This window comes from Rhincodon typus, chromosome 32 (assembly GCF_021869965.1).
Source record: "Rhincodon typus isolate 14 chromosome 32, sRhiTyp1.1, whole genome shotgun sequence".
NCBI lineage: Eukaryota > Metazoa > Chordata > Chondrichthyes > Orectolobiformes > Rhincodontidae > Rhincodon > Rhincodon typus.
The window spans coordinates 9,040,866-9,054,261 of NC_063363.1; the positions used below are offsets into that span (position 1 = coordinate 9,040,866).

At 39.4% G+C, this 13,396-nt stretch overlaps 1 protein-coding gene across 1 annotated transcript in view; it reads right to left on the reverse strand.

Annotated features, from left to right (window-relative positions):
* Positions 1 to 306: 306 nt before the first annotated feature.
* Positions 307 to 13,396, reverse strand: part of si:dkey-103g5.4 — a 16,793-nt gene continuing 3,703 nt past the window's right edge. The window contains exons 4-12 of the mRNA XM_048615602.1: positions 11,676 to 11,801; positions 10,797 to 10,992; positions 9,953 to 10,105; positions 9,445 to 9,602; positions 7,392 to 7,478; positions 5,875 to 6,021; positions 4,138 to 4,335; positions 3,503 to 3,624; positions 307 to 700 (exon numbers count right to left, since the gene is read on the reverse strand). Coding sequence (XP_048471559.1) covers positions 505 to 700; positions 3,503 to 3,624; positions 4,138 to 4,335; positions 5,875 to 6,021; positions 7,392 to 7,478; positions 9,445 to 9,602; positions 9,953 to 10,105; positions 10,797 to 10,992; positions 11,676 to 11,801 — 1,383 coding nt within the window. The 3' untranslated portion in view covers positions 307 to 504. The remainder of the gene's footprint in view (positions 701 to 3,502; positions 3,625 to 4,137; positions 4,336 to 5,874; positions 6,022 to 7,391; positions 7,479 to 9,444; positions 9,603 to 9,952; positions 10,106 to 10,796; positions 10,993 to 11,675; positions 11,802 to 13,396) is intronic.

Consider the following 13,396-nt stretch of genomic DNA (forward strand, 5'->3'; position numbering starts at 1 on the left):
CCAGCTCTACACCTTGTTATCTTAGAATATTCTGGTTGTTGTTTTTTGACCAGCATGACACAATGCACTGAAGGGCCTTTTTCCTATGCTATAGATCTCTATGACTGTATCACAGAATCGTAGAATCCCTAGTGTGTAAAGAGGCCATTCAGCTCATCGAGTCTGCACCAGCCCTCTTGAAGAGCATCCCACCTATACCCAGCAGCCCCCACCCAATCCACCATGGCCAACCCATCTACGCTGCACATCTTTGGACAGTGGGATGAAACCAGAGCATCCAGAGTTACCCATGCAGACATGGGGAGAATGTGAAAACAGTCAAGGCTGGAATTAAACCCAGATCCCTGGCACTGTGAGGCAGCAGTGCTGACCACTGAGCCAGCCATGTATGACTCTAGTCTCAGTTCAATGCTCTTCCCTGGAGCCCTGCCAAATTTTGCTCATGAATGTATGACATGATTTTACCAAGTGCAGTAGGGCAACAGTAGGATAGTTGGAAAGAGTTCATTTTTTCTTGCTATCTAATTCTGCTTCCAATTCTTCAATTTCCTTTAAGGCGGCTCTTTTCTTGGAGACAGACACCGTGCTCCATTGTACCTTGCGCTCCGCCTCAAAGATAGCAGACAGCTCCATGGTTATATTATCTATCTTCTCTTCAATATCTTCCAGATCCAGTTCTGATTTGGATTCGAAGAAAATTCTGCATGAACATATAAGAGTTTAATTTTACAGCTGCAATACATTTCATTTTTAGTTCATGAACCTCACAGAAACATAGGAGAAGGAGTAGGCCATTTGGCCTTTCGAGACTTCTCGACCATTCAATATGATCATGACTGTTCATCTGACCCTGTCCCCTGTTCCTGCTTTCTGCCCATCGCCTTTCATCCCTTCAGCCCCAAGAACTATGTTTAGTTATTGCCTCATGGTTTTGGCTATTTTGGAATCATGACCTGTACATTGTGAAAGCTCCACAATAAAACGCTGGCTGATGTAAACCAGAGAGAACCCTTCAGAATGAGACAGATTTTTAATTACACTGTCACTATGGCCCAATTATTCAAAACAGCAACGTTTGGCAAGATCTAAAAGATAACTCCTCTCCGTGCCTGTCAATAGTTCAATCTTAGCCATTCTTGCTGTTTAACATTTTATATCATCATCATCTTATGAGCCCCATATTGCTGTCACTGAATTCCACTATACAAATTCTTAATGTGTTTGACTGAATTACTTTATCCCCTACATTTCCGGCAAGGTAACAGAAAGGAAATTTCTGACAAGCTTGTGTGCTTAAAATTGCTGTTACAATTTGCTGTCAGTATGAAGATAAGTAGAAAGACTTGCATTTTTCTGTGATTTTCACAATCTGTGGCATCTCAAAGCAGTCACTGTCGTAGAAAGTGCAGCAGCAAATATGCACACAGCAATTTCCCACATATGGCAACAAGTCAATGACAGGATATTCTGTTTTTAAAGATGTTGAGGGCACCAAAGAGGCCAAGGCACTGGAGGCTGTTACCCTGCTCTTCTTTGCCTTGGTACCATGCTACAGCTGGCTGAGGAGGCTAACTGGATCTCTATCTAACACTTCACTTTGTGGACATGGATAGGTGGTGGGCTCAGTAAGGGGCACCGGCTGCAGCAGCAGGTTGAATATTTTCCCTGGTAGGCTCGTTTTCCACCAGGTAACTTAAGGGTTGTGATGATGTGTTTAGTATCCATTTGGGCCTCCTGAGTTACAACTCTTACAGTGGGCCAGATGTTCATTGAGAGACATGAAAATATTGCCCTTCCAACAGTTTTGTTGGTAAAGAAGATTAGTGCAATTCCAAGTGATGTCCTAATAAAACAGCATTTATCATAGAAAAAGGAAAAATGTTGTAGTAATGGCTTTGGATGAAAGGTGTAATGATAACTGGTTAGAAATATAGGTCTTTTGGAGTATTAAGTATAACTAATTAGCTAGGACACACATAGATGTTTAAAAATGTTTAAAGATAAAAATACATTTAGGATTTAAAAATGATAAATTCTATTGCAGATAGCAGAAAATAATATGCCAAACATGGCACATTTATGCTATTATTTAATTTAATGTTCAGCATAGATAATGAAAAAGTAAAAACAAAAGTTTAATCACTAAGAGAAAGTCTAAAAAGAGAAACGTCGACAACCTGGGCATGCACATAAAATGTTAATTACAGAACAAATACTAGAACCATCCAACTGGTAAGAATGGCAAAAATCCTTATCAAATGAATACTATTAGCAACCAGCATGAGGTAATACTAATAAAGGCAAAGAAATAAAACATCTTTACTGATCAATGTTCAATGAAGAGTTTGTTTAAGATTGAACAAATACGGGAGAGATGAAAGGAATATAAACATTGAAAATGTAAATCTCACAACTTCATACTCATTAGAGGATTTCATTTACCACTCCTCAGAAGATATTTTCCCCTAGTGGAAAACATTTCTTACAAATCCAGTGTGTTGAGATAAAACAACTTTAAATTTTGATGGATATTGTGAGATATTTTATTCTTGGTTATACTAAGATATTCCTAGGTATTCTTGAATCATTATAAGTAACATCAGAAAGTGCAGTTCTTCAGACTGCTGAAGATACCATGTTGAAGATACCCGTTCTGAAGAAAAGTCATACTGGACACAAAATGTAATGTTGTTTCTCTCTCCACAGATGCTGCAGCACTGTATGTTTTTATTTCAGCTTTCTAGCTTCCACAGTATCTTGCTTTTGTGAAAATAACATCAGACTGGATTCTGTTAGATTTGGCATTACATATTTTGGTAATGTTTGGCACAGCATTATACTTCCCTGCATTAAGTGTATTCATTGTTCATTTCTTTTAAGACGTTGTAAAATTAGTAAATTGTTTCAGGAAGCTTATTTTTGTTACAACAGAAATGAACTCTAATCTCTTATTTTCTGTGGAGAAAAGTCCTGGAGTCTTAAAATATCTGGGATGTTTATAACACATCTGAGAGTTATTAAAATTAAGCAGGCTAATTGGAGGACATTGTCAGGCAGCTTCTTATTTGTTCATCTTACAAACCCAAATCTTTAACTATTTGTGAAATTGACTAGCATGAACTCAGACTGGAAAGATACACCTGATCTAAGTTAGATCTAAAAAAAAACTAAAAGCTATAAATCACTTTAGAAAGGGACATTGAATGTTCTAAGATCTTTTAAGATGAATTCCTTGTTCCAATGGTGGCTTATTAAGTATCAATACAGTGTGAGACAGGGGTACACCAAAGTATGATAAGATATAGGGCTTTTCTGTAATAAACTGTGTTCACATTGTTCAAAATGATTTAGTGTAAGAATGTACTCTGAATGAAGAAAATACTGAGTACTTATCGATATAGTTTAATTTTAATCATTGAACAATTTATCCAGATATTTCATCAGATGTATGCAGCTCTGAAGTAATAGGATGCACGTGTTAGTGAGTGCATTGACCCCTTACCCATTGTCATTCTGTTCTTCACTCTGGCCCTGCAGACATCCCTTTATTTTGTCAGCTCGTTGGCCTTTCATTGGGGCCCCAGTTGTCTTGTTGTTTCTAGCTTCTGTGTGCTGTTGTAATTGCTGAAAAATACACACATCGGTCCATTTAGCAAGACCATGTTCTCAGTGAAGGTTCATAAATATGAATCCAAATTGGATGTCTTCAGATGAATTTACAAACTCCCTCAATGAGCTTTCTTGTGCATATTTGCCATTTTTGGTTGCCTCACCCTCTCCACTTACGTGATGATGTCTGAAATTCTTGGAATTCAAGTGCTCTGAAGGCACATATTTAACATACAATCAGTTACACCAATCACAGAAGAACCGTTCATTTATCACGTTATTGGGTCTTTGTAGGTTCTTGCTATGTGCAAAATATTTAACACTCAAACAGTCATTGCACTTCAAAGCACTTCATCAAATGAAAATAACTCTAGGATGATTCTAGGTGCAGCAGGTTGCAAGTCTTTAGTTTCTTGCTCTGAGTGCTTTAGGCAATAAGGGAGCGCAGAATTTCTTTAAACCAAGGAAATAGTCAAACTAACAATGTATTCTTCAATATACTTTGGGAAAAAAATCAACAACCAATACCTCTGTAAGCAATGTCAATGTTGTTGAGTCCTTCATATCGATATTCAGTAAATCAGAAATTGCATCAGTATAGATTTCTGAGTGGAATTCCTTTTGGAATAGTTTACTGGATGTAGAGGCCCTTGGCTCACATGCATTTATAGGAGGAAGAATCTGAAATCTGGTGAAGAACATATCTTTGAACAAGGTCTTCAACGCCTGAGATTAGAACACAAGAGGCATTTGATTTCAGATTTGCCTGCTTGGGTAGAATGCACCAATGAATAAAGTGATGGCCTTATACTGTGCAATCTTTATTTTTTCAGAACGTAGGTATCATTGCACTCGAATTGAGGGGCTGGCTAGGCCATTTTCAGAGGCCAGTTAAGAGTCAACCACATTCCCCGGTAGAAAACCAGTAAAAACTTGTGAATGACACATTTCCATTCCAACTCGCCTTGTAAACTTCAAAATGGATCTCCAGTATGAACATTTCTGAAGGGAGGCACGGTGGCTCAGTGGTTAGCAGTGCTGCCTCACAGCACCAGAGACCTGGGTTCAATTCCACCCTTGGGTGACTGTGTGGAGTTTGCGTATTCTCCCCTTATCTGCGTGGATATTCTCTGGGTGCTCTAGTTTCCTCCCACAGTCCAAAGATGTGCAGGCTAGGTGAATTGGCCATGCTAAATTGCCTATAGTGTTCAGGGATGCCTAGATTAGGTGGGTTATAGGAGGTGGGATGCTCTGAGGGTCAGTGTGGACTTGTTGGGCCGAAGGGACTGTTTCCACACTGTAGGGATTCTATGATATTTCCAACTATTAATGTTTTCTCTTGTTGGGTTGCTGTGGGTTTGGATTCACATGTATGCAAGATCAGACAAAGATGGTAGATTTCCATCCATTAATTATATTAGTGAATCAAATGAGGTTTTCTTCAAATAACAATTTTTGATAGCTTAGAATCCTAGTCACTAATTGAAATTAAATTCCAGCAGCCAGCATGGTGGAATTTAAACCAGTGTCTCCATAGCAATAGCCTTGGCATCTGGATTACTAGTGCAATGACATCACCACTGTGCCATCATCACCCCTCAAGGCGTTACTATAATACTGTATGATTCTATTTCTTTACCTGTTCATGAGATTTGGGCATTTCTGGCTGGATTGCATTCATTACCAATTCCTGTTTCCCCATGCACTAAGGATTTGTTCAGTCATTTCAGAAGGAGGTAAGTATCAACCACATTATTGTGGATCTGGAGTCACATGTAGACAAGACCAAGTAATGACAGTAGATTTCCTTCCATAAAAGAGATTAGTAAACCAGAATTTTTTAAACAATGATAGTTACATAGTTGCTATCAGGCCAACTTTTGATTGGGACAAGGTTAGCCGGGTGGATCTTGTTGAGCATGAGATCCCTAATTGGGGCTATTAACCATGGCCAATCAGGGAGCTTTGGCTGATAGATATAAACATGAGTCTCAGGGGTTCTCCTCATTCTAGGGATTGGCTCTGAACTAGCTGGTCAGAGTGTATGTACTGTTCATGTAAATAAAGGGTGAATTAGTGATAGGATAGCAGCCTCCATGTGGTCATCCCACAGATCTTTAAAATTAAATTCAATATCTTAACATCTGCTGACATGGGATTCAAACCTGTGTTCCCTAATACATTAGACTGGAGCTCTGGATTACTAATACAGTGACATTAGTGCCATGTTACTGGCTCCCCTGCTCCCCTTTCCTCCAACATTACCTGGTGAAAGAGCTGAAGGAACAGAGGATTGGAGTCATCGCTGAGCTCATCTGCGGCAAGGTGAGACAAACAGTGGACCAGGAGGAGGTAGAAGGTACCCACTGATGCTAGCTGTTGTCTTCGTATGAATAATGTTTTCTGAGAATGCTGAAAGAAGAAGTTTTGAAGAACACTTCATAGGCTTTGATGCTACATTGGGGTTATGAAATTAAGAATGGAGCATTTATTTTCCTTCTGCCTGTACTTTCTAATAAGCAAGGCTAGCCTGATTGAAGCTAAATTTCTATTTAGCTGGCACTGGAAGAACAATTCAATATTACTTTAAGATAGGCCTTGGAGGACCTTTTGCTGCTGCATCAATCTGAGTATTCCCTTACACCTTACACCTTACAGACAATCTGTGTGACAGGTCAATTGTAGGTAAGTCTGCCCGCTAGATCATCATGAGCTGTACTAGGATCAATATGTAGTTCATATAGTACCCATACCAACAATAAAGGAAGATTGGACTGATTTATTCATGTTAGATCGAAATCAGGTTTTAGGACTGTACTAAAACTGGCCAGAAGTATGTTATATCCATTGAGAAGAATGTTAAGTATTGTAAATTTGCTTGTCAGAGAATCTTTGCTATTGTACTTAACACATTTTTCTAATCAGCTTATTCAGTGTCATTGTTAGACAGCACTGGAACAGGTGAGACTTGAACCCAGGTCTCTCAGTCCTACCGCTGTACCACAAGAGGGCATCTTTACTATTGTATAGAGATTTTCCTCAACTGCAAATTTAATCATTAAGGAGTTTTACCACACAGTTTTGTGTCAGATAGCTGTATTTTTTTTTAATTTAGCCAAAGAAATACTACTTTTGTGTTTTTCCCTGAAACATGTTGCTTATATTTAATACGGACTGGAAAGTTGTGGCTCATGATTCCAATGGCCACAGCTGAATTTTATCTTCCCGTTTCTTGTGGTACTGATCTCACCAGGAGCTTTTGAGGTCAGCTGGAAGGAACTCCAAAGGGACCTGTGGGTGCCAGCGAAACAATGGGCACATCTCCAGTGCCCACCCACACACACAATGCTGCCAAAGTCTCTACTACCTGGTCATTACTGAACAGGATTTAATTGAATGCTTCCCAAGACCTGAAATTATACCTTTTATCCCCATAAATGACACAAGCTTCAGAAACATGCCTTTTTGTTGTGGATCAATACTCATCCCGTGCACAGATCTTTTTCCACCCTGCTGTACCCCACCATCCTTGACTCCATTAACCCCCCTCCACTCCCAACCCTCCACCCCCACCCTGTACACTGTTGCCCACCTGGAGGCAGGTACATCTCATCTCAGACATCTCCGAACCACCAAATGGGAGTCCCCAGCACAGCAGGTCCCTGTCCCTAGCTCACCCTAGTCTGACCACTGACACTATTGACTTTGTAAGGGATGGGATGAGTTTTTCACCCCTTCTCAATTCCTGTTGATAGAGGGATAAGTTCCACTGAGGTACATACCTGATAAAAAAAGGAATTGCGGAAAGCATTGTGCGTATAATTGTTGGTCGGCAAACTTGAGGCGAGAAGCATATTGACCTCTGGAGCCTTTAGAGAAACGTGAACACATTATTCTTCCATCAGAGTAACAGTTAGCGATGATTACAGCAAATTTAACTTAAAGTGCCAGACAGAAAGCCAGTGAGATTCGTTTGCCCTTGGTTTAGGATGCCATCTAGCATTGTCCCACTGTTCAATAGGGTATAAAATCAGACAGGGTATAAAACCAACATCCTATCATACTATCCTGATCAATGATCCCCACATTCTCTGAATAAAAGAGGGAGTTGTGGTTCTTTTAACCACAGTAGAGTGGAGCTGGTGGTTGGGGGTTGATGTTAGCATAAATAACAAAGCTAAGGTTTTCTAAAAAGTAAGAAAAGGTTTGAGAAAAGCGCAAGGTCAAGTATGAAATATTGTTTTGGTATTGTTTATCATTGCTATTATTAACTGTTACTAAATGGATCCTTTCTCATACTTATGCATGGAGCTTTTGTTTGTAAGGACTGTGGCGCCTGGCGCTTACACAGGTCTTAACTATAAAAAATGACACTAACTCAGCAAACAAGACTTAAACAATGCCAAGGTTAAATTTAAAAGAACCATACAGTAATATGAAAAAGAACATGTAGCCGTCACATACCACAGTATTGGCCAATCTTAACTTTTTAACTGGAACTATCTATTCTAATTCCATTTACCAATTTTATCTAAATGTTCTTATATATTCTTCCTTTTCAACTATCATATTTCACTTAGCAATGATGCTATAGGCTCTATTTCAATAGTAACTTGTAATGCATTCCATTTTATATTCACGTACATAAAAATATTTTGAACTCCCCTTTTGTTCTTCTGTTGATAACCTCAGTCTATGCCACATTGTTACTGATTCTCAACAAATGTAAACAATCTGTAAAGAAAAGAATGTGATTTATTTAATTTAAAGTTTGGATTTTGAACTAGTAGCATGTGGGTTTTAGATGATGTGCCTGAAGGGATTTAATGATTAACTTGTAGCTATTTCTGAAGCTATGGTGATTACTTGTGGGAAAATATACTGTCTGAGAGAAATAGTTCTTGGAGGCTAACAGGAATTTGTTTACATTTGAAGAGTTTAATCAATGAACAAAGTAAACATTTGTGCACTAGAAGGCTAGGGATTGATTTTTTTTCTTTTGCTTCAGGAAAAATTCATAACCTGGAAAAAAAAAAGCTTTTGGGTTTCAGTTTAACAGGTTTTGCAGAAATCTGGGCTATAGAATAGTTGCTCCTAAGAAAGGGATGTAGTTTAGAACTGTTTAGAAGTTGGTTATCTCAGTGTAAGAAATTTAGTTTAAACATTTCAGACCAGAAATGTTTAGTTACAAACCTGAAGGGGTTATTTGAAGCAAAGAAAGTCTAAGCTTATTTGTATGAAGTTCTAAGAAAGGGCTATCAAATCCTCCAGTTGGGAAGTGAAACCACATTTATTAAAAGTCTTACAGAATTGGTAGAGAAGGAAATTCTGTATGGTGTGAGTAATGTAAATAAATGTTCTTGGGATTAATGGAATTGTAGTTTACTGTGTGTTTTGAAATCTTTAAACTTGTGTTATATGTAAATGGTTTGGCTTATTCTATTTTAGCTTCATTTATTTTGGATAATAAACTTCTGTATTATTGTTAAAACCAAATCTGTAACATTTGTGCTTGTGTTGCAATGAACAATCACCTCATTAAAACAAAACAACAAAATATGATCTATCAAGCCAGATTTCAGTGTGGGATCTGACTTGTCCAGTAATAATATTCGCTGGGATCATAACAGATCTCTCAATCTCTCAGCGTTTGTCCCTTTCATTATTTTGAAAATCATTATTAAATCCCCTGTTAGCTTTCCCTGTTACAATGAAGGAAAACCCATCATCAACTAAAAACGAAGAGTGAGGAAGATGAAAACGTTTCATACGTGAGATCTTATAGGGAAGGAAAGATTTTAGAGTTAAAAAAAAAAGTATATCAGAAGCTCTTACATTTATTGATTTCTTCACTAGCTGGGCCATAAAGATTCCAAACCGATAGACAACCAGCTCAGGCACTGAAATTGTCTCAAGGGAGACTGGCACAAGCTTTCCTTCACACGTCCACTGGGCATCTGTAATATCTATGTATGGTCTGTCCGCTTCTGGAACTAAACAATATCTGATCTCAATTGACATAAGTATGATTCCCAAAAATTTATTTCATCTGAAAGTACTCCAGTTCAAGATTAACATTTTTAGTTTGCGCAAGCAATATTCCAGTTGAGCACTGTAGTTTCACTATACTTGTAGGTATTTCTGAAGATATGGTGATTACTTGTAAAAATGTGCAAACAATCTCAGAGAGATAGTTGTCAGAGGTGAATAGCAATTTGTTGACATTAGAGAAGCTTTTAATGAGTGAACAAAATAAACAGCAATGCATTACAAGGCCAAGGATTGATTTCTTTTTGATTAGGGGAAACATTCATAACTGGAATCATTTATTAAGTCAATGTACCTTGGTATTTGGCCTCAGTTTGAGTTGTGTTCTGTTGATGGTCATTCTCCAGCCAAAGCTCTTCTGTTTTTAGATTTGTTTTCAGTTGCTCATTGATTTCCTTCAGGAGCTTAATAAGTGGAGATTGGGATAATAGCTTGGCCCTGTCTTTCTCTGCAAGATTGAAAAGATCTATCATTGAGTCAATATAACAGAAACACAATGATACAAAATTCCCACATTGCTCTTCAAATATACCTCTGGCTCAGGGAGGCTGATTTATTCAGATTGGTTGAGTTCTGCTTTTGTTTCTTTTTCCGGTCAGTACTCTCTCGGTGACATGCCCTCAGCCTTATACTCCCTTCCTCTAGGCCGACTTCACATTTATCACATGTCACACTGCGGATTGGCTCTCATAACATTGTCTTTAAGTTAAAGGCACCACATAATAAGGTACTTTTGTGTCTGCCAAGCCTTTGCTTTAAATCATTCTTTTGCTCTGAACACAAGATGACACAAACCATGGAGGGAATGCTCACATCTGTTAAGGCTATCAACAAGCTTGAATTTAGACTTCCACATTGTACATGATGGCTCTGCGCTAACAGAATGCACTTTGATGGTATCAGTTGCAAGAATGGCACCAGATTAGTTGCACGGAGACTGGATCATGGAGTGGAGAGAAGTGGCATATTCAGCCTGAGTGATGATATAAGATAAAGCAATACATGGACATGGGATAAATGGAGTTCGAAAACCATATTGGATAAATTACATATTCATACCACCAAGAACATTTAATATTTAACCACAGAAGGTGAAGAGATGGCAAACCAATAGAAGTGGGAAAAAATCCAATGCTTACCATGGCATGTTACAAGATTCAAAGTATCTGGAGATAGAATGATATTCTTGTTGGTCTCTAACAGGCCTATTAACTGTTTGAGAAGAGGAAGCATCTTTTGAGTTGTTAAATATGGAGCCCCATACAATTGTCCCATGGTTCCATGCCCAATCAGCTGGTAGTCTCCAAAACAGTAGAGCTCCCCTGAGAGAATATCCTAAAATGAAAAGTGATAAAGACATAAGAACCACTAGTTACCTGTGTCTAATGGTTGCTCTCCATGGCAAGCCAAGAAAGGTTACCTGGTAAGTTTGAAATAGTCACCTCTGTTTAGAAACATTTCTATTCCAGACAAGATATTAAAAAAATCCCAATAATGTGCTGACCTGCAGTTGATTCAGGGAGGGTGAAAGCATAGCTTAGATTTAACAGCCAATTGTAAAAGATAGTGAAGGTAAGGAATGAATTATTATGGGAGACTGTGGGGGTCTGACTAATAATAAGTTCAAGAGTGGATTGGATCAACAACGTGAGAAAAAATTAGCAGCGTGGTTGAGAGGTATCATGAGACACCATAGATAACACAGTGTGGAGCTGGAGGAACACAGCGAGCCAGGCAGCATCTGAGGAGCAGGAAAGTTGATGTTTCGGCTTGGGACCCTTCTTCAGAAATGGGGAGGGGATAGGGAGCTCAGAAATAAATAGACAGAGGAGGGTTGGGACTGGAGAAGTGAAGAGTTTCAGGGCCGAAGAGATTACCAGAGGATTGCAGTGGGAGAGAGATCCACTGAGGTCTTTCCAGAGGGAGGAGGATAACTTCTTCAAGGTGGACATCCCTAAAAGAGGCTTCGCAGTTGGGCTTATAACTCACTCAGATAGTAAGAAATGAGGTGTGCTTACCTTGGCCTCCAAAGTGCACAGCTCAGCCACGTCTCGGAGGTGCTCCAGCCTGACGCAGACAATATCAAGGCCAGCCCACCTGCTCATCATGCTTTTGTGAAACTCTCGAGTGAGAAGCATTTTCACCTTTGGAAGAGAGAGAGAATGGAAGATGAGCAACGAATTCAGGATGAAGCTGGCTTCGGAGTAACAATTGAACAGGTGAAAATCAAAGGAAACTTCATTCAGTCTCAGGAACAAGCCTAAGGTATTAATTTTGTGAGGATTTAACTCACATTTTTGTGTGTTGATATGAACTGGAACAGATGAGAGGAAATTAGTTCATATAAGTCTTGCAACTTTGATTCCGCACTGTGTTGAAATCAAGACAGAATTTTGCAGAAGCAGCCGTGATCCCACTGTGGTGACCAAAACCTGGGAGAGACACCACACTGGCAGGTAGAAGGGCTGCATTAAGTGGCTGCCATTAAGATTACCGTCTTATTCCAGATGATGGTCCATCACCAAGAGCTGCTGCCTCAAAGAGAGCACAAGTAGCCGAGCTGTCTCAGCAACATCTCCACTCATGGTGGCCAGTGATGGGGCTGTACCTGCAGGATGAAGTTGTATACCTTTGAAGTAAGCTTAGTGGGATAGTGCATGTCACTATTAGTCATGCTGGCCCCTGTGAGGTAGAGGAAGGTGAAAAGATATTTCAAGATCCCCCACCAGAGGAAACATCTTTTCAATATTTGCCCTATCAAGTCCCCATTCAGAATTTTGTATGTTTCAATAAGTTTGGCCCTCGTTCTGCTAAACTCTAATGAATAAAGGCCTGGTGACCTCTGAAATTGGACAGCAATGGCTTCAAAATAGAGTCGAGGGCTATAGCAAGCCATACACTCTGACAATTGAACAGTTGCAGTTTTCACAGTGACCTGCTTAGTTTGATTTCAATGTCACCATACCGCATTTTTTTTTCAAAAGCTGAAGTTTTATCTGCTCGTCTTTTCACCTTGTTAAAGTTGTATATCACATAGAAATAGAATATTTCAACACTGAGAAGGCTGTTCAGCCCACCATGCCTGTACTAGTCCTCTAAAAGAGCCATACGACTAATCATAATCCTTTGCTTTCTCCCCCATTGCCCTACTAATTTTTCTTTTTCAAATAAAATCCAAATCTAGTTTAAAAATCACCATTGATTCTGTTTCCACTTCCTCTTCAGGCAGCATGTTCCAGATCATCAAAACTGAATTAAGAAGCAATGCCTTAGGAATCTCTATGAAAGGCACCATTGTGGAGATAACAAGGTGTAGAGCTGGATGAACACAGCAGGCCAAGCAGCATCAGAGCAGCAGGCCTGCTGTGTTCATCCAGCTCTACACCTTGTTATCTCAGATTCTCCAGCATTGGCAGTTCCTACTATCTCTGTAATCATTGTGGAGAAACACTCCTCACATTGGAGACAATAAGGACTGTGGATGCTGGAAGCCAGAGTCTATAGGTATGAAGCTGGAAAAGCACAGCAGGTCAGACAGCATCAGAGGAGCAGGAAAGTCAATGTTTTCATCAGGACTGGGGAGGGGGAGGGGAACGCAGAAATAAATAGAGGGAGGGTGGGGGGTGCAGAGGGAAGGGTAGTTGGGATGGTGATAGGTGGATGCAGGTAGGGGTTTATCGTGATTGGTGCAGGTAAGGGTTTATCGTGATTGGTGCAAGTAAGGGTTTATCGTGATTGG